At 38.8% G+C, this 21,700-nt stretch overlaps 1 protein-coding gene across 1 annotated transcript in view; it reads right to left on the bottom strand.

Annotated features, from left to right (window-relative positions):
- The window catches only part of C7 (complement component 7), an 81,664-nt gene extending 66,661 nt beyond the window's left edge, over positions 1-15,003 (bottom strand). Inside the window, exon 1 of the mRNA XM_011944418.1 lies at positions 14,640-15,003. Within this exon, the coding sequence (XP_011799808.1) occupies positions 14,640-14,645 (6 nt within the window). The 5' untranslated portion in view covers positions 14,646-15,003. The remainder of the gene's footprint in view (positions 1-14,639) is intronic.
- Between the last annotated feature and the right edge of the window lie 6,697 nt (positions 15,004-21,700).

The raw sequence follows: 21,700 nt of genomic DNA, 5'->3' as shown, positions 1-21,700 counted from the left end.
TGGCCTTGAACTCCTGACCTCATGTGATCTGCCTGCCTCAGTCTCCCAAAGTGTTGGGATTACAGGCATGAGCCACTGCACCTGGTCCCCTCACTCATTCTTGCTCTCACTATTGTCATGTGACATACTTGCTCTTGCTTCACCTTCCGCCATGAGTAAAATCTCCCTGAGTGCCTCACCAGAAGCTGAGCTGATGTTGACGCCATGTTTATGCAGCCTGCAGAACCACGAGGCAAATAAACCTCTTTTATTTATAAATTACCCGGTCTCAGGTATCTCTTTATAGCAACACAAATAATGGCCTAATACAATTAGTGATATTGAGCATTTTTTCATATACCTGTTAGCCATTTGTATGTCTTCTTTTGAAAAATGTCTATTCAGGGCATTTGCCCATTGTTAATCGGATTAATATTAATATATACTACTGAGTTACTTCCCTATATATTCCTATATATTTTGGTTCTTAATCCCTTGTCAGATGAATAGCTTACAAATATTTTCTCTATTTCCATAGCTTGTCTCTCTTTACTGTTTTGATTGTTCTGCTTTGTAGAAGCTTTTTAGCTTGATATGATCCCATTTGTCCATTTTTGCTTTTGTTTTCTGTGTTTTTGAGATCTTACCCCAAAAAACGTTGCCTAAATCATCGATCTATGATGTTTCCCTATGTTTTCTTCTAGTAGCTTCATAATTTCACATATTACATTTAAATCTAATTCATTTGAGTTATTTTTGTATATGGTAGAAGATAGGAATCTAGTTTTATTCTTATAAATACCCAGTTTTCCCAACAACATTTCTTAAAGAGATTATCCTCTCCCCAATGTTTCTTTTCTTTTTTCTTTTTTTTTTGACAGAGTCTCAATCTGTTGCCCAGGCTGGAGTGCAGTAGTGCAATCTCGGCTCACTGCAACCTCTGCCTCCTGGGTTCAAGCGATTCTCCTGCCTCAGACTCCTGAGTAGCTGAAATTATTACAGGCACATGCCAACACACCAAGCTAAATTTTTGTATTTTTAGTAGAGACGGGGTTTCACCATGTTAATCAGGCTGGTCTCAAACTCCTAACCTCGTGATCTGCCCACCTCAGCCTCCCAAAGTGCTGGGATTACAACTCTGAGCGACCATGCCTGGCCCGCTTTTTTTTTTTTTTTTTTGAGACAGAGTCTCACTCTGTCACCCAGGCTAGAGTGCAGTGGCACGGTTGCAGCTCACTGCAACCTCCGCCTCCTGGGTTCAAGCAATTCTCCTGCCTCAGCCTCCCAAGTAGCTGGACTACAGGCATGTGCCACCATACCTGGCTAATTTTTGTATTTCTAGTAGAGATGGGGTTTCACTATGTTGGCCAGACTGGTCTTGAACTCCTGACCTCATGATCTACCCACCTTGGCCTCCCAAAATGCTGGAATTATAGGCATGAGCCACCGCGCGTGGTCCCCAATGTATTTTTGTTTTTTTGTTGTTCTTGTTTTGTTTTTTTGTTTGTTTGTATGTTTTGAGACAAAGTCTTGCTCTGTTGCCCAGGCTGGAGTGCAATGGCATGTTCTCAGCTCACTGCAACTTCTGCCTCCCAAGTTCAAGTCATTCTCCTGCCTCAGTATCCTGAGGAGCTGGGATTGCAGGCATGCGCTACCACACCCAGCTAAGTTTTGTATTTTTTTAGTAGAGGCGGGGTTTCACCACATTGGTCAGGCTGGTCTCGAACTCGCAACCTTGTGATTCACCCACCTTGGCCTTCCAAAGTGCTAAGATTACAAGCATAAGCCACCACACCTGGCCCCAATGTATGTTCTTACCACTTTTTTCAGAAATGAGTTGGCTGTAAGTACACGAATCTATTTCTTGGTTCTCTATCCTGATCCAGTCATCTATGTGTCTGTTTTTAGGACACTAGTACCCTATTTTTGTTAGCATACTACTTGTTTTTGTATAAACTATTATTTTTTTACAAACTACTTTTGTTGTAGCTTTGTAGTATAATTTAAAAGCAGGTAGTGTGGTACCTCTAGCATTGTTATTATTCAGGATTTGTTTAGCTACTTGGGGTCTTTTGCTGTTTTATAAATGTTTAGAATTTTTTCTATATATGTGAATAATTTCACTGATATCTTGATAGAGATTGCATTGAATCTGTAGATCACTTTGGGGAGCATAGATATTTTAATGGTATTAATTTTCCCAATCCAAGAACATGGGATATCTTTCCTTTTTTGTGTTCTCTTAAATTACTTTCGTCAGTGTTTTATAGTATTCTTTGTAGAATGTTTAACTTCTTGGATTAAATTTATTCCTTGGTATTTTATTTTGTAGCTTTTATAAATGGGATTTCTTTCTTGATTTTCTTTTCAGAATCATCTCTGTTAACCTGTAGGAATGCTACTAATTTTTGCATGTTGATTTTGTAGCCTGCAAATTTACTGAATTCATTTATCACTGCTAGGATTTATTTAGCGTAGTCTTTACTTTTTTTTCTTGAGACAGAGTCTTGCTCTGTCACCCAGGCTGGAGTGCAGTGGCGCGATCTGGGCTCACTGCAAACTCGGCCTCCCAAGTTTAAGCAATTCTCCTGCCTCAGTCTCCCAACTAGCTGAGATTATAGGTGTGCTCCACCACACCCAGTGAATTTTTATATTTTTAGTAGAGATGGGGTTTTCCCATGTTGGACAGGCTGGTCTCAAACTCCTGACCTCAGGTGATCCACCCACCTTGGCCTCCCAAAGTGCTGGGATTACAGGCAGGAGCCACCACGCCCAGCCTACAGTTTTTCCTAAATATAAGGTCATGTTGTTTAAAAGCAAAAACAACTTGACCTCTTCTCTTTAAATTTGAATACCATTTATTTTGTTCTCTTGCCTAATTGCTGTGGTTAGGACTTTCAGTATTATGCTGAATAAAAATGGTGACAGTGAGGAAAAATAAAAAATAAATGGTTGGTAGAATTCAGCCATGAAGCCATCAGGTCCTGGGCTTTTTTTTTTTTTTTTTAATGGAAGATCTTTGATTACAGATTCCATCTTTTTACTCATTATTGTTCTGTTCAGATTTTCTATTTTTTTATGATTCAGTCTTTATATGTTGTATGCTTTGGAGCACCTAAACACATAAAACAAATATTTATATTTATACAAAATATAAATATTATATTGTAACCCATCTCTTTCTTCAGATCCACAGGATCTGATAGATTGCAATACAATAACAGTAGAAAACTTCAATACCTCACTTTCAATGCTGGAAGATCATCCAGACAGAAAATTAATAAGAAAACATTAAACTTGAACAACACCTTACAGAAACACTTAAAGGACCTAAATGGATAGAAGAATTTAACCACTTCTTCTTAGTTATCCAATTTGTTGGTGTATAATTGTTCATGATAGTCTGTGATGATCTTTTGTATTTTTGTGGTATTATGAATCCTCTCTTTTTTTAAATTAATCTAGTTTGTCAAATTTGTTCATCTTTTCAAAAAAGAACTTATTTTATCTATCTTTTTGTATTGTTTTTCTAGTCTCTATTTCATTTATTTCTGCTCTAATTTTTATTATTTCCTTTCTTATACTAACTTTGGTTTAGTTTATTCTTCTTTTTCTGTTTCCTTGAGGTATGACATTAGCTTATTTATTTTAAATCTTTATTCTCTTTCATGTAGGCATTTATTGTTATAAACCTTCCTCTTTGAACTGTTCTTACTGGATCCCATATGTTTGGTATGTTGTGTTTCCATTTTTGTTTATATTAAGATAAAAGATTTTGGCCAGGCACAGTGGCTCACGCCTGTAATCCCAGCACTTTGGGAGGCCAGGCAGGTGGATCACGAGGTCAGGAGATTGAGACCATCCTGGCTAACATGGCGAAAACCCGTCTCTACTAAAAATACAAAAAAAAAATTAGCCAGGCGTGGTGGCAGGCTCCTGTAGTCCCAGCTACTCAGGAGACTGAGGCAGGAGAATGGTGTGAACCCAGGAGACAGAGCTTGCAGTGAGTCAAGATTGCGCCACTGCACTCCAGCCTGGGTGACAGAGCGAGACTCTGTCTCAAAAAGATAATAATAATAAAATAAAATAAAATAAAATAATTTTTATCTTGCTATCTAAAGATTTTTAATTTCCCTTTTAATTTCACTGACCTATTTATTGTTGAGAAGCTCGTTAATTTCCATATATTTGTGGATTTTTCAAAATTCCCCCTATATTGATTCATTTATTTTTATTTATTTATTTATTTTTAGAGACAGGGTCTTTGTTTCCCAGGCTGGAGTGCACTGGCACCGTCATAGCTACCGCAACCTTGAACTCCTGGGCTTAAGCAATCCTCCCACCTCAGCTTTCCAAATAGCTGGGACAACAGGCACATAACATTACCCCTAGCTTCCTCCTATAATTGATTTCTAGTGTCATACCACTGTGGTCAGAAAAGATACTTGAGGCTGGACATGGTGGCTGACACCTGTAATCCCAGCACTTTGGGAGGCCAAGTTAGGCAGGTCCCTTGAGGTCAGGAGTTTGAGACCAGCCTGGCCAACGTGGTGAAACCCTGTCTCTACTAAAAATACAAAAATTAGCTGGATGTGGTGGCTCACGCCTGTAGTCCCAGCTACTCGGGAGGATGAGGTGGGAGAATCACTTGAGCCTAGGAGGCGGAGGTTGTAGTGAGTTGATATTACACCACTGCACTCCAGCCTGGGTGACAGAGCAAGACTCCAATTCAAAAAAAAGAGATATTTGATATAATTTCAATCTTCTTAAATTGGCTGATGCTTGTATTTTGCCCTAGCATGTTATCTGTCCTGGAGAAAGTTCCGCATGCACTGAGAAGAATGTGTATTCTGTTGCCGTTGGATGGAATGTTTCTCTCTCTCTCTCTCTGTGTGTGTGTGTGTGTGTTTGTGTGTGTTAGATTCATTAGGTCTAATGTGTTGTTCAAATCCAATGTTTTCTCACTAATTTTCTGGATTATCTTTCATTGTTGAAAGTGGGGTATTGAAATACCCTACTATCATTGTATTGCAATCTGTCTCTTCCGTCATATCCTTAATATTTATTTCACATATTTAGGTTCTCTGAGGTTGGGTACATATATATTTACAATTGTTATACCCTTTTGATGAGTTGACTCCTTTATCATCATATAATGTCCTTCTTATTTCTTTTTTTCAGTTTTTGACTATAAGTCTATTTTGTCTTATGTAAGTATAGTTACCCCTGCTCTCTTTTGGTTTCTATTGATGTGGAATATCTTTTATTCCATCGCCCAACTTTCAGTCTGTGTGCCCTTAAAAGTGAGGTGAGTTTCCTATGGGTAACATATAGTTGTGTCTTGTTTTCTTATTCATTCACTTACTCTATGTCTTTTCATTAGAGAACTTAATTCATTTACGTTCAAGGTAATTATTGATAGATAAGGACTTACTACTGCCATTTTGTTATTTTGTTGTTGTTGTTGTTGCTGTTGTTGTTTTGTACATACTCTTTTTTTGGAGACAGGGCCTCTGTTGCCCAGGCTGGAGTGCAGTAGTGTGATCACAGCTCACTACACCCTCGACCTCCCAGGCTCCAACGATGCTCCCACCTCAGCCTTTGTGAGTAGCTGGGACCACAGGCATGTGCCACCACATCCAGCTAATTTTTTAAAAATTATTGTAGAGATAGGGCCACCCTATGTTGCCCAGGCTGGAAGATACATTTTTCTTTCTTTCTCTCTTGCTGTCTTTGTGGTTTCGCGGTTTTCAGTCATGGTATTCTTTGAATACTATTTTTGTTTTGTGCTTCTACTGAAGATTTTTGCTTTGTGCTTGTCATGAGGCTTCCAGAGAACGTCTTTTAATCACAACAGTCTATTTCAAAGTGATTACAACTTAACTTTGCATACAACTCTACATTGTTACTCTCTCATCAAACAGTTTATATTTTTTGATGTCAGAATTTACATCATGTGTATCCTTTGATAAGTTATTTTAGTGCTACTATAGTTGTCATTAATAGTTTTTTTCTTTAGCTTACTTTTTTTTTTTAATTTTATTTTATTTTAAGTTCCAGGATACTTGTGCAGGACATGCAGGTTTGTTACATAGATAAACATGTGCCATAGTGGTTTGCTGCACCTATCAACCCATCACCTAGATATTAAGCCCAGCATGCATTAGCTATTTATTCTGATGCTCTCCCTCCCCCTACCCCACCCCCTGACAGGCCCTGGTGTGTGTAGTTCCCCTCCTTGTGTCCATGTGTTCTTATTGTTCAACTCCCACTTATAAATGAGAACATGCAGTGTTTGGTTTTCTGTTCCTGAGTTAGTTTGCTCAGGATAATGGCTTCCAGCTCCATCTCTGTCTCTGCAAAGGACATAATCTCATTTCTTTTTATGGCTGCATAGTATTCCATGGTGTATATGTGCCACATTTTCTTTATCCAGCCTATCATTGATGGGCATTTGGGTTACATTTCTTAAATGATTTGGAAACTAATACATTTGTACAAGTCAAGATTTGTGACTTGGGTGTATAAAAAGTGAAAGAACCAGGGAGAAGGCTAAGTGACTCTGCTTATCTTTTCAGTTTCTATTTCAAATAGAAGTTTGAAGGATCTTCAAAAAAATAAAAATAGAACTAGCATATGATTCAGCAGTCCCCTATAGAGTATGTATCCAAAGTAAATGAAATCAGTATATCAAAGAGCAATGTGCACTCCCATGTTCATTGATTCATTAGTCACAATAGCCAAGATACAGAACCAACCTAAGGGTCCATCCAAGGATAAGGGGATAAAGAAAATGTGGTAAAGAGACACAATGAAATAGTACTTGGCCTTTAAAAAAGAAGAAAATTCTGTCATTTGTGACAACATGGATTAACCCAGATAACATTATGTTAAGTGAAATAAAACAAGCACAGAAAGAAAAATATTGAATGATCTCTTATATTTGGAATCTAAAAACATTGACCTCTAATAAGTAAAGAGTAAAATGATTACTAAAGGCTGTGGGGTCATGGTGGGGATTGTTGAACAGATGTTGGTTGAAGGATACAAAACTTTAGTTACACAGAAGGAATAAGTTCAAGAGATCTAGCATACAAAATGGTGACTTAATTAATACCAATATATTATTTTCTTTTTATTTTTCTTTTTTTGAGATGGAGTCTTGCTCTGTCACCCAGGCTGGAGTGCACTGGCGCAGTCTCAGCTCACTGCAACCTCTGCCTCCCGGGTTCAAGTGATTCTCTTGCCTCAGCTTCCCAAGTAGCTGGGATTACAGGTGAGCGCCACCATGCCTCGGTAATTTTTGTATTTTTAGTAGAGATGGGGTTTCACTATGTTGGCCAGGCTGCTCTAGAACCAATGTATTATATTCTTAAAAACTCCTGAGAGAGTAGATTTTAAGTATACTCCCTACAACTGATAAGTATGGGAGGTAATGCAAATGGTTCATTAGCTCAATTGAGCCATTCTACTATATATACATATATTATAACATCATGCTGTGCATGAAAAATCATACAATTTTTATTTGTCAGTTAAAAGAAATAAATAAATTACAAAGATAAATAAATGTTTTTTTAAAAAAACTAAAATTTGGTATAATCCTATCAAACTCTATCTCCTACTATTGAATTCTGCAAAGACAAGTAAGGGTTCAGTGATGCCATGGACACACAAATTGAAAATATTCAGTAGACTTAAATGGTTTCAAGCATTTCCTTAAGGTCCCATCATCTTTTAATCTCTTATTCCACTCCCGTTCTCTCTGACTACAGCACTCCGGAGGATACCAAGAGGAGAGAAAACCTGAAAGAAGCAGCAGTGCGAATGGCTGATTTTAAAAAGAAACCAAGCTTCCTAAGTGGGTAACCAAGGTTGAAGCACAGCAGTAGGCAGGGGGTGGTGACTCTCAAATTTTTCCTTAGTACTGTGGGTGGTCCCTTTGGTGTTTAAAATAAAACACTCCTGAGGCCTTTTATAATCATCTTTATGTGATAGCACAAGCCTAAATATTGAGGATCTGATAGGTTACAAAATTGTATGTAAAATGTGATCACGTTTTGTTTGAAAAATCAAATGTGCATTGAAAAACAAAATCTACAAAGAAAAATAATAAAGCATAAGAGTTTATTTCTGGTTGTCAAATTATAAGTAGTTTCTTTTATATATTTTCCTACTTTATCTGTATGTATTTTCCTACTTTAACTGACAGCTGAAGGTGATGGAGAAGATGCAATTCAAATCTTTACTGATTTTCTAAGAATATCAAATGCATCCAATTTATAACTCTGGATAAAGGACTTTAAAATCATCTCACATTTTAATAGTCCAATATTTTGTCTCTTCTTCTTGAACTCCCCAAAACTCTTTTTCTCAATGTACCTATGAAAAGTCTTTTTAACATTATTTTCCGGATATTTCCAGTATCTTCTTAGATAACCCATTCTCTTATTAGGTATCTTCTTTTCGCTTGTAAAATTCTACCTGCCTGTTTCTGGCTGTTATAGTTCGAAAAATGTTTAAGCTTATTGTGCTGATTAGCATATCTGAAAGGGTGAAAAGCTGCCAAGGAGTTGGGAAACTGTGAACAATGCTGGGGGAGGTTATTTAGGTGAGATTATGAATACTTTTCTGACTTCAACAAACATGTAGAGTATATAACTTTTAAGATTTTTTTGTTTTAAATTATAAGCTATGTGGGTTTTTTTTTTTTCTTTTTCTACAGTGTGGCTTTCCTCTGTGCTGTGTCAGCTCATTTTTTTTCTTGTCCCTGGGAAAGCCTATCTCACAGCTTTACTAGTCATTATTAGGTATTAACCACTAGTCACGTTTTCAGAAAACAACCGATTATAATATTCAAACTTCAATGTATCCTCCACTTTTAAATCTCTCTCTTACTTTCAGTTTCTGGATGCTTCTGATGAAGGAGTAGTGGAGTCCACTTCAAAACTGCACCACCTTACTTCTCTTCCCCGCCTCCCCAGGCTGCCTCTGTCCTCTCCAAAATCAGACCAACAGGAATGAGAGAGACAAGAGTAAAGCAGAGTCTTGCTTGACTGATCCAGCTGGAGTCTGGTGATGGTAAATCAATGTTAGACATTTGACTGCTGATTCTTTATCTCTCGCAGTGTTTTTGTGATTCTTTGGATGTCTTCCTACGACTCTGTAGCCACTGTACTCTGGCACAAATGATTCATCCCTTTGTTAATCACTTTCGATTCTCACCCATGCCTGCTTCCTGGGGGTCCTTTCCAAACTAATGCTGTTTCTTGGGGTTGCTTCATTCTACAGACAAGCACTCTCACAGGCAGTGTTTCTGACAACCCAAATCTGGCTCTCTTTTAACCATCCATATGCGGGCCATGGGATCGCTGCACACATCCGTGTCCTACCAAACTCTGAATGTCCACGCTGTAGCTGATACTGCTGGGTTTATTTACTCGGCTAAAGGAGGTCTGTGCCTTTACATTTTCTCAAATGTGCACAGGGTAGCATTTCCTATATCTCCTATACACTATGTTGTATTCTCTTGAGAATAGGGATGGCCTAAGGGTCACCAAACAGATTTGAGAATACTCTCTTTGTAATATTGCATAGAATGTCTAGCATCTCACTTTAAAATGTGAAGATCCTCCTTTCTCTCACCTTATACAAAAATCGACTCAACATGGATTAAAAACTTAAATGTAAGACCTGAAACTATAAAAACACTAGAAGAAAACCTAGGGAAAACTCTTCTGGACATTAGTATAGGCCAGGAATTCATAACTAAGACCTCAAAAGCACAAGCAACAAAAACAAGATTAGACAAATGGAACTTAATTAAAATTAAAAGCTTGTCTACAACAAAAGAAATAATCAACAGAGTGAACAGACAACCTACAGAATGGGAGAAAATATCTGTAAATTATGCATCTGACAGAGGACTAATATCCAGAATCTACAAGAAACTCAAACAATGATAACAATAACAACGACGAAAACATTAAAAAGTGGGCAAAAGACATGAACAGACATTTTTCAAAGGAAGACATACAAATGGCTCACAAGCATATGAAAATGTGCTCAACATCACTAATCATCAGAGACTTAAATTAAAACCACAAGGAGATATCATCTTACACAGTCAGAATGGCTACTATTAAAAAGTGAAAAAAATTGGCTGAATGTGATGGCTCACACCTGTAATCCCAACACTTTGGGAGGCCAAGGCATGAGGATTGCTTGAAGCCAGAAGTTTGAGACCAACCTAGTCAACATAGTGAGACTCTGTCTCTACATAAAATAATTCTTAAAAAATTATTTGGGCAGTTGGGTGCGGTGGCTCACACTGGTAATCCCAGCACTTTGGTAGGCCGAGGTGGGCAGATCATGAGGTCAGGAGATCGAGACCATCCTGACTAACACAGTAAAACCGTGTCTCCATTAAAAATACAAAAAATTAACCAGGCATGGTGGCACGCACCTGTAGTCTCAGCTATGTGGGAGGCTGAGGCAGGAGAATCGCTTGAACCCAGGAGGCGGAGGTTACAGTGAGTTGAGATTGTGCCACTGCACTCCAGCCTGGGAGACACAGCAAGACTCCATCTCAAAAAAAAATTATTTGGGCATGGTGGCACATGACCAAATAGTGCCAGCCAGCCACTCAGGAGGCTGAGTCAGGAGGATCACTTGAGCCCAGGAATTCAAGGGTGCAGTGAGCTATGATTGCACCATTACTCTGCAGCCTGGATAACAGAGCAAGACCCTATCTCTCTTTAAAAATGTCAAAAAAATAACAGATGTTGGTAGGAATGCAGAGATAAGTGGGAATAGGGAATAGTATATACTTCCACCAATATATACTATTGGTGGTAATGTAAATTAGTACAACTTCCATAAAAAACAGTATGGAGATTTCTCAAAGAACTAAAAATTGAACTACCATCAGATCCATCAATCCCACTACTGGGTATCTACCCAAAGGAAAAGAAATCATTATATCAGAAAGATACCTGTACTCACATGTTTATCTCACTACTATTGACAATAGCAAAGATATGGAAGCAACCTAAGTGTCCATCAACAGATGATTGGATAAAGAACATGCAGTATATACACAATGAAATACTGTTCAGTTTTTTAAAAAAGAATGAAACCATGTCTTTTGCAGCAGCATGGATGGAACTGGAGCCATTATATTAAGTGGAACAACTCAGAAACATAAAATCAAGTACCTCATATTCTCACTTACAAGTAGGAGCTAAATAATGTGTATACATGGACAAAAATCATGGAATAATAGACACTGGGGACCCAGAAGAGTTGGGGATAGAAAGGGAAGAGTGATGAGAAATTACTTAATGGGTACAATGTACATTATTTGGGAGATAGATACACTGAAAGCCCAGACTTCAATGCTACCCAATATATCCATGCAACGAAATTGCACTTGTACCCCTTAAATGTATATAAATAAAATAACTAAATGAATAAAATTTCAAAAAATAAAATAAAATTTCAAAAAATATTGAGTACTTGTTCTTGGCCTTTGACTCTCAGCCAAAATGTGGATATCAAAAATAATTATTTCTAACATTCTGTCACAGGTGTTTTAAAATAATTTCAGGCAGGTGTGGTGGCTCATACCTGTAATCCTGGTATTTGGAGAGGACAAGGTGGGAGGATCACTTGAGCCCAGGAGTTTGAGGCCAGCCTGGGCAACATAGTGAGACCCCATCTCTACGAAAAATACAAAAATTAGCCAGGCATAGTGGCAGGCACCTGTAGTCCCAGCTACTCGGAAGACTAAGGTGGAAGGATCACTTGAGCCCAGGATGTAGTGGCTGCAGTGAGCCATGATTGCACCACTACACTCCAGCCAGGGCAATAGAGCAAGATCTTGTCTCAAATTTAAAAGTACTTTTTAAGATAAAGAATTTCAATGAAATTTTAGGAAATATGCTTTTTATCAGCATGGATGCCTTTGCCATCACATTCTTCATATACATACTCATTATAACCCATCAAGGTCTGCTTATTACAAGACCAGTTCTGTTCATGAGTTATACAAAGTGGATCTATTAGCCAAAAGCATTTCTTGAAATTTTGCTAGCCTGGTCTCTGACAGGAATCAGTTATGCTTCCTTACTTTTGGAAAGAATACCTTATAAATGAACAAGAGAGATAGAACAAACACAAATAAATCACATGAATGACAGTAATAAACATGCATCTGAACTGACTCCATAAAAGAATTGCTTGGTTGAAAAGGCTTATGGGGCCAAGTGTGGTGGCTCACGCCTGTAATCTCAGCACTTTGGAAGACTGAGGTGGGTGGATCACAAGGTCAGGAGTTCGAGACCAGTCTGGCCAATATGGTGAAACCCCATCTTTACTAAAAAAAATATAAAAATTAGCCAGGCATGGTGATGCACACCTGTAGTCCCAGCTACTCGGGAGGCTGAGGCAAGGAGAATCACCTGAATCCAGGAGGCAGAGGTTGCAGTGAGCTGAGATCATGCCACTGCACTCCAGCATGGATAAGAAAGTGAGCCTTTGTCTCAAAAAAAAGAAAAAGAAAAGGTGTATGGTATTTTTGTTCTGTGTCAACGTAGCTAAGCTGGAACTATATTCCCCTGAACTATATTCTCCTCTTTTTCATCACTGAATGAGCATTAGCTCTACCTCGTTCTTCAAATATGTCCCAGCTACAATCCTGATTTGAGACATTACTGGGCTTGACCACATCACTGCGCTTAGGCACTGTGATGACCCTTCCCTAGGTTCACAGGTCCCACGCTCAGCTCAGTCCTGGAAGGACAGAACAAATGGCTGGCCCACAATCAGCTCCGAGGGAGGTCCCTTGGCCCTGACGTCCTTCTCAAATGCCTCAGACACAAGTTATTTCCTATCCAAGGACACAGAGAGAACCAAAGGGAATCCTGTGACTGTCTCTCTGAATTTAGTTCACATAGGGACTGTGGAGCCAAAATATTGCCTCCTTTTAAAAGGTCTGACATAAAAACCATTTCTAGCTTCTTGATAGCCCAAGGCTTTCACAAGTGTCCTTCTTTGTCACATATCCCCAAAGCATGTCCTTCAGGTTTACTATAAAATATGAATGTCCACTTTCAAGTACAGGTAAGAATTTTGCATGCAACTTGGAGTGAAATAATCACTTTAGTGTTACAGCTCTTTTAGAATTTGTCTAGCAGGCTTCCCAATTTTTGCTGGAAAGCCCCTATATGTAAAATTTTTTAAAAATGGATTGCTTTATTTGTTGATATTTTGTCAACCAATTAAAGGATAAAGTATATTTAATATTACAGCAGTAAAATATTATAATAATCAATGATTGTGAACATGTTTTTAAGCACAAATCAATTATTACGATTTCTCATTGTAAAATAAAGTAAAAGATTAACAGTTAACACAAATATTGGGAAAAAACATTTTGGCTAGATGACTTTCAGAAGAACTTCATATTCTTTTTTTGTTTGTTTGTTTTTCAAGACAGTCTCACCCTATTGCCCAGGCTGGAGTGCAGTGTCTAGTGTTGCCATCTTTATGTCCATGAGTACCCAATATTTAGCTCCCACTTAAAATTAAGAACATGTGGTATTTGTTTGTCTGTTCCTGTGTTAATTTTCTTGGGATAATGACCTCTAACTGCATCCATGTTGCTGCAAAGGACATGATTTCATTCTTTTTTATGACTGCCCATCATAACTTTAAACATATTAACTTTGTGATTTGTGTTTAATTTTTAATTATTTAATTTCACAGAAGGCATGGGTTAATCAAGACCCATATCTTGCTCCTCCTCTAACCCCAATAATGAGCGAGCTTGGATTCGGTGCCGCAATGGACAATACAGTGACTATGGAAGCAATCTAGCCACTGACAGAGCTGTGAAATTATTCCTCACAATGCAACATTTTTGAAGTTTAAATACCAAAATTTACAATAATAAAATTTTAATAGCAATCTCAACTTATTTTTGCATTCCAGAGATTTAGCCTATGATAGTGATTTCTGTCTTTGGTCTTGTCTTTAGTTGAATAGTTTTTTTGGTTGTGTTTTGTTTTGCTTTGTTTTTTAATATTTGGCCTTTTTGCATTGGGCCAACACGTATACTTGGTAGACCTTTAGTTTTATTCCATCTACTCGTATCTTCTATTCTCACAATGCTGACTCTTTCATCCAATATTTCAAATTCTCAAGTTCCAAGTCTGCATATTTACTTTTCTATTAGCTCTTAGATAAATCGCAGGACCCTATTGCATGGCTCCAAATCCGAACAAGCAGAAAAAAAAAAAAATACACCAGAGGAAAGTTTTTCCCAAGAAATAACAATAGTACTATTGTATTTCTTTATGATTTTATCGGGACTTTCAGAAACGTTGCCTCCAATTCCTGATTCCCAGACCTCTGGACCTGTAATTTAACCACAAGATAAGAAAAAGGAATTCACTTTGGCTGAGCTGTTAAATATGTTTAAATAAGGATTTCTAAAAATCACCCCCAGATCTTTTTCTTCTGTATTTTTCTCTGGCCTTCTACTTACTTGATGTCTTTCAGTTAAGTATTACCCCTCTTCACTTAAATTACATTTATATTACCCCTGTTCATTTGAAAAGATAGCTTCACTTACAAAAGTAATGAAATTATTCTCTTACCTTCATGTTTGGGAAAACATTCAGGGCAGAAGAGAGGAGGAAAATTTCCTCTGTAAGGGCCGGGTAAGTTTTCAACAGCAGGAAGAACCCAGCAGGCTGCCTGCCTCTCTGCCTCTCCCTGCTCTAGATTATCTTGGCACTCATATATAGAGCAAGTGGTCCTGAGATGTAGCTCCTACCCCAACCGGATTCTCCAGCGACAGCAAGAGCCTGCTCTTGTACTTAATCTGTGCCTTGAAGCCAGATGCATCTTATCAATTACACAGCCTTAGCTACGCCAGCTGGGACTGTTTGGAAGTGATAGATATGTTTCTTAGAAACATATCTATAAATCAGGAAACACAGCAAATGTTCTCAGTTCAATGTTTAAGTGATTTTCAACCAAAGGAGACTCTGTGTAAGGCAAGGGATGAGACTCCTTCTTGTTTCAATCTACCAAACTATGTGGATGTTTTCTGGATTCTCTTCAAGGGTATTATATGCCAGACTTCGAGATTAAATATTTTGTGAGCGAAAATATCTAAATGCAGTTCTGTCACTCAAAATGTAAATGGAATATTCTGGAGTAGAATTTTTCCCCAAAGTACAGCCTCACACAACCTAACAGTCATCCCTTCATGCTTAACTTTCACAGAATAACCACAAAGAACATCAATTTTTGCAAACATATTCGAGGACATCACTAATTTTCTCAAGAACTTCACTTAATCCTTTGCTAATCAGATCACTGTGTTGGAAAGTTCTTCTCAGGGTCATCATCCACATCCATTTTCTCTCCTTCGCTTTTTATGTTGTCTTAGTCTACCAAGTCTTCATTTGTCCATAGCTTTGCATTGATTCTAGAAGGTCCCCAACGTCACCTTCACACGTCTGATACAATGCTGCGTATTTTGCAAGATTTCAGATTTCCTATTGAAATTGAGGTACTGAGCGCAGTGGCTCATGCCTGTAATCCCAGCACTTTAGGAGGCCAAGGTAGGCAGATCATGAGGTCAGGAGATCTAGACCAGCCTGGTCAATATGGTGAAACTCCGCCTCTACTAAAAACACAAAAAACTTAGCCAGGCTTGGTGGTACGCACCTGTTGTTCCAGCTACTCAGGAGGCTGAGACAGAAGAATTGCTTGAACCCAGGAGGTGGAGGTTGCAGTGAGTCGAGATCATGCCATTGCACTCCAGCCTGGGTGACAGAGTGAGATTCCATCTCAAAAAAAAAAGAAAAATGAGCTACAGTTTTATTTGTATTGTTGGACCAAATGTTCTAACACTAGTTGCTAGTGCATTATGAGTGAGGTAGAATAAGTGTTAAGTGGGAAAGAAAATTTGAGTTAAGAATAATTTTTATAAATAAACATTCCATTAGTGAAGATTTTCTAGTTTTAATGATTTTTTTCTTCCTATATCCAAAGCGCTGGAATAATAGAGACAACCTCTATCTTCCCCTCATAAATTAATGGTGGTTTCCAGAGACAAAGCTTCCTCATCTTTTGTTCAAACCTTTAGTGATTTGTGTGGAAGAAATTTCGTCACAGAGACAAAGATCCTGACTCCTGGAAAAAATACTTTTTATTCAGCTCCAACTGCATAAACTCCAGATGCCATGGACTCATCTTAAATTCTCAATATGCAATTTCATGTTCATTGGTTGTCTTAGTTTGGGTTCCCCCAGAAGTAGATTTAGAGACAAGAATTCAGTTGCAAGTAATTTGTTTTTGTTTTTGTTTTAAGAGACAATCCTAGAAAGTACTGCTAGAGGTGGGAAAGTGAGACGGGGAGAAAAGAAAGTCAATAAAGGGTGTTTTATCAAGCAAGAGACTCCAGTGGGCAATTTGAGTTCAGTTCTGATGAGGAACTCTGAAAGACATTGCAGACCAACTCTGCAATTAAGAGTTAGTCCAGCCAGGTGTGGTAGTTCATACCTGTGATCTCAGCACTTTGAGAGGCTGAGGTGGGTGGATCACTTGAGGTCAGGAGTTCAAGACCAGCCTAGCCATGATGGTGAAACCCCATCTCTACTAAAAATACCAAAAAAAAAAAAAAAAAAAAAAAAAAAAAAAAAAGCCAGTCATCGTGGTTCATGCCTGTAATCTCAACTACTCGGGAATCACCAGAACCCAGCAGGCAGAGGCTACAGTGAAGTGAGATTACACCAATGCACTTCAGCCTGGGTGACAGAGTACGAGCCTGTCTCAAAAAAAAAAAAAAAAAAAAAGAGTTAGTCCAATTAAGGGATAAGGAAACCCATCATTGATGAAGGTAGCTTCTGAACCCATTGGCTCTCTGGCACTACCAGCTTGCCCTGGGGGCAAGCTAAGCACACACCTACAGCCATAAATAAAGGTTTTGAAGCAGGGAATTGCAGCATTTGCAATATCTGCAGGTGTTTACCTTTGTCATTTAGAGGCGAGCAATGAGAGAATATGGGTAGGGTACCAACAGCATCTTCTACAGTGGCTTTTTATTTATGTACACATGCATGTATGAATGTTTTCATTCTGAATTTGATCAATATTTTCTAAAATGTGTAATATGATAGGCTATCAGCTTTGACAGGTAGAAGCCTTAAGCTATATCCTTCCTTATTTTTATTCTTTACATGCTATAAAGGACCATATTAGCCCATTTACAGAATATCCTTAATCTAGAGGATGATGTGGATTTATTTATAGTAATTTAGAACTTGAATTGTTCGGCTCAGGTATCCCATAGATTATTCAATTCTGAAAGGGTTACAGAAACTTCCTTTCCCCGAATGCCTTACACACTCCTACCTTCACATCTATAATGTCACAAGAGCATTTCTTCTGTCTGCAATTTTAATGGAGGAACCATTAGCACAAAGGCTTTAAATGCACGTGGGAGCAATACTGTGGGAAGTTTCACTGCTGGCATAAGTTGTATGGACTTTATTCACACAATGAGTCACTGAGAACTCACCCACTGGAAGTTTTTAAGGAAGAATCAAAGCAGTGCTTTAGATTGATTGAAACAGTAGCTGTGTGCAGCCCACATAGAATAGGTAAGGAAAGGAAGCAGGAAGCGTGACTTGGAATTTATTTCAGTAGTTTAGACAAGGGGATCAAGGCCTCATTTAAGAAGGGACAGACACAGCTGTGTCTACAAACAATACAAAAATTAGCTGGGCATGATGGCACATGCCTGTACTCTCAACTACTCAGAAAGCTGAAGTGGAAGGATCACTGCAGCCCAGAAGGTTGAGGCTGCAGCGAGCTGTGTTCAGGTCACTGCACTCCAGCCTTGGTGACAGAGCAAGGCCTTATCTCAAAAACAAAAACAGAAACAACAAAAAAAAGAAGGGGCTGGGCACGGTGGCTCATACCTGTAATCTCAGCACTTTGGGTGGCTGAAGAAGGTGAATCACTGGATGTCAGGAGTTCAAGACCAGTCTGGCCAATATGGTGAAACCCCGTCTCTACTAAAAATACAAAAATTAGCCAAACGTGGTGGCGGGCAACTGCAATTCCAGCTCCTTAGGAGGCTGAGGCAGGAGAATCACTTGAACCAGGGAGGCAAAGATTGCAGTGAGCCAAGATGGTGCTACTGCACTCCAGCCTGGGCAACACAGCAACACTCTGTCTCAGAAAAAAAAAAAAAAGGAGGATAGACAAAAGAGCCAGAAGAATTCACAGGGTTTAGTGATTAAATATGGTTTCAAGTCTGATTGATTCAGAGAATTGAAAGAATTTAAGAAAAATGTAAAGGAGGAAGCAAATTGGAAGTCAAAAAGGAAGAGATGGTTTGGAGAGGGGACATTTTTACTTTGGGGAAAGCATCCAACATATAACTGAAAATGTAGGTCTCTTTGGGAAGAGATAGGCTTCACCTATGTCTCTTGGAGGGGTACATGGGTGGAGCCGCTAGCATGGAGGTACATAACTAAAATCATGGACTTCGGCTAATCTTCTAGAGATTGAACGTAATGAACCATAAAACCACAAGAAATGCCTCTGTTCAGGGAGTAGGAAGAAAAAAAAATGCCAAAAAGGAGAGGTTACAGAGAAAGTAGAAAAACCAAAACAATGCAACATCAAGCCAAGTCAGGAGAATTTCAAGATGAAGAGCCCAGTCAACAGTTACTCCCAGTAAATGCCCAGTCTTGGATTTGCAAAGCACAGTGCATTGTATATTAAATGTTCTGAAAGTTCTGTAACAAGTAAAACTTTTTTAACTTTTTCAACCCAGAAGTTCTCAAGTTCATGTGAACCCCTGGACTTTTATTTCTAACAAACCCCAAAACTGGTATATGGGCACGCTTTGGCAAATAAGTGGTGTCTAAGCCAAAGATAAGTCAGTAGAGGGGTAAAGCAGATTTCTGCCAGACTGGGTAAGGGTCAGTAAGGGCACAGCCCTCTCCTCACCTCCTGTGACAGCAGCTCTTCCCCATTTGCCCTCACCTCCCTTGGCAGCTCCTCAAACACTGTTAACATCCCCAAACCCTAATGAAACTATTAGGCCACCGATTATATCAGGAAGCAATTCTGGTCCACCACAGGGAGATATTTGAAAACATTTTAACGAAGCTATTTAGTTTACTAGTCATTTCATTTTGCTCTGAATTGTTCCAACAGATTTAGCTGACTCGGGGGGTTTCAGAGGAACAAACTCACTGGGGAAAAGTAAAAGCCTCCTTTTTCCTCCTCTCTTGTAATGAGGCTGATAAGGTCAGAATTGAACCTGCGGGGAGTTGGAGTGAAGAAGCAAGAGCATCCCCTAGTGGCAGACTGCTCCAGGCCCTAGAGTCAGGGAACACCATTAAGCTCTGGAGTTAAACCACTCAGGAGGGAGTGAAACACAGTGAATCTTCCTAGGCTCCCAGGCAAGTGCTTGTTAAGCTAATAAGTACTCCAGGTGGTATTGCTTTTTCCATTTAAAGTGTCACACTGTGAACAGTTTGAGAATGAAAAATGGCTGCCAAGCAATGCCTTATTCAAAGGAAGATTTCAGTAAAATGATGATTATTAAATGCTTTATCATTACACATAATAAGTTGCTGTCTGTCTCTGCTGGAAGCACTGCATTAAATGCTGTGATTTGTGCATTAATTTAAAGTGAGGCTACTAGATTAATACTCTGTTGGTATCCAGTTCTTCCTAAGAAAGTTGTTTAAGGTTTAAATAATTAGGAAATACAAGTTTTCACACTTCCCTTCTGGACAGATTTCCGGACAGGTGCCATTGTGCTTTTCCACACTGGGCAAGCCTTTGCCCTGGTGACCCTGATGGCTGCAGATGGCAAGAATCAAATTACAATCACGAGGAGATAAGAAGTTTTGTCATTATGGTTTTTAATAGCGACAGGCATTTGCTAAATTTAGGAGAGGGCCCAGATTTGTTTGAGTTTCTGAATGACATCTGGGTTTTTCAGTTATTGCAATGCACATTGTAGCAGTAGCCTGCAAGTACAAGATACATTTCATTTGGCTTAAATTTGAATTAAGTCAAACAGCTCTGAGAAGGAAGACATAAAATACAAAGACTTCAGTGGTTCTGTAACTGCCTTACGTAAAGTCCTGTGGAGGAAGGGTGAAAAAGGACAAGATCATTTATTTGATCTACACTTCAAACTTGTGGTGCCTAAATAGAAACTTGTTTTTGTTTTCAGACCAAGAGCTCAGCATGCAATAGACGTAAAATAAAAATCAATCACTCAGAAAATGTCAGGCCACCCCATAGTTTTAAGCTTTAACTCTTTAAATGATCTTTAAACAGATATGTTTTAATATCAGATTCATCACTAAATATTCCACAGGCCAAGAAAGAATAAATAATGTGGTTTAAAAACGTAAAATCCTAGGCAGGTGGATCACAAGGTCAGGAGTTCAAGACCATACTGGCCAACATGGCGAAACCCCATCTCTACTAAAAATACAAAAATTAGCCAAGAGTGGTGGCACATGCCTGTAATCCCAGATACTCAGGAGGCTGAGGCAGGAGAACTGCTTGAACCCTGGAGATGGAGGTTGCAGTGAGTCAAAATCGTACCACTGCACTCCAGCCTGGGTGGCAGAGAGGGACTCCGTCTCAAAAAAAAATAAAAGTAAAATCCTGAATTGTGCAACCTCTTAAAATGTTTGTGAAAAAATCTTAGTAGCCAGAGAAGACAGTCATGAACATCTAACTAGAAAGTTCTTAGGAGGAAAATTTTTCTAAAAGCAAAGAGTACTAATTTATATTTCCTTTGTTTGTTTTTTATTATTATTATTTTTATTTTTTTGAGACAGGGTCTCACTCTGTCACCCAGGCTGGAGTGCAGTGGTGTGACCACAGCTCACTGCAGCCTCAACCTGCTGAGCTCAGGTGATCCTCCCACCTTAGCCGCCTCTTGAGTAGCAGGGACCACAGGCACATGCTACCATGTTCAGCTAATTTTTGTATGTTTTGTAGAGGTAGGGTTTCATCATGTTGCCCAGGTTGGTCTCACACTGCTGAATTCAAGTGAACCTCTTGCCTTGGCCTTCCAAAGTACTGTGGGCCTCTAATTTGTGTTTCATTTATACAAATACGTGCTTTGAAAACAGATAATCCGGTTTCAAATCTTGGGCAGGTTTGTTAATCTCTCTGACGTTCTGTTTTCTTATCTGAAAGGTGGAAATCATATTATCTAACCCCTAGGGTTATTATATTAAATGAGATAGTCCAAATACAACAATTAGCATCATGCCCAGAATATAGTAAGCTTAGTCCAATAAATATGAACTAGTATGCAAATTATTATAAACAATCCAGCTGGGCACAGTGGCTTGCTCCTATAATCCCAGCATTTTAGGAGGCCAAGGCAGCAGGATTGCTTGAGGCCAGGAATTCAAGACCACCCTGAGCAACATGGCAAGACCCCACATCTACAAGAAAATTTAAAAAATTATCCATGCATGGTGGTTGCCTGCCTCTGGTCCCAGCTACTCAGGAGGCTGAGGTGGGAGGGTCACATGAGCCCAAGAGGTTGAGGCATCAGTAAGCCATGATCGTACCACTGCATTCCAGCCTAGCAACAAAGTGAGAAGGTGGCCCAAAAAAAAAAAAAAAAAAAAAAAGAGTTAGTCCA

This window comes from Colobus angolensis, unplaced genomic scaffold (assembly GCF_000951035.1).
Source record: "Colobus angolensis palliatus isolate OR3802 unplaced genomic scaffold, Cang.pa_1.0 Scaffold230, whole genome shotgun sequence".
Lineage (NCBI taxonomy): Eukaryota > Metazoa > Chordata > Mammalia > Primates > Cercopithecidae > Colobus > Colobus angolensis.
This window is presented reverse-complemented; position numbering and strand designations above follow the sequence as displayed.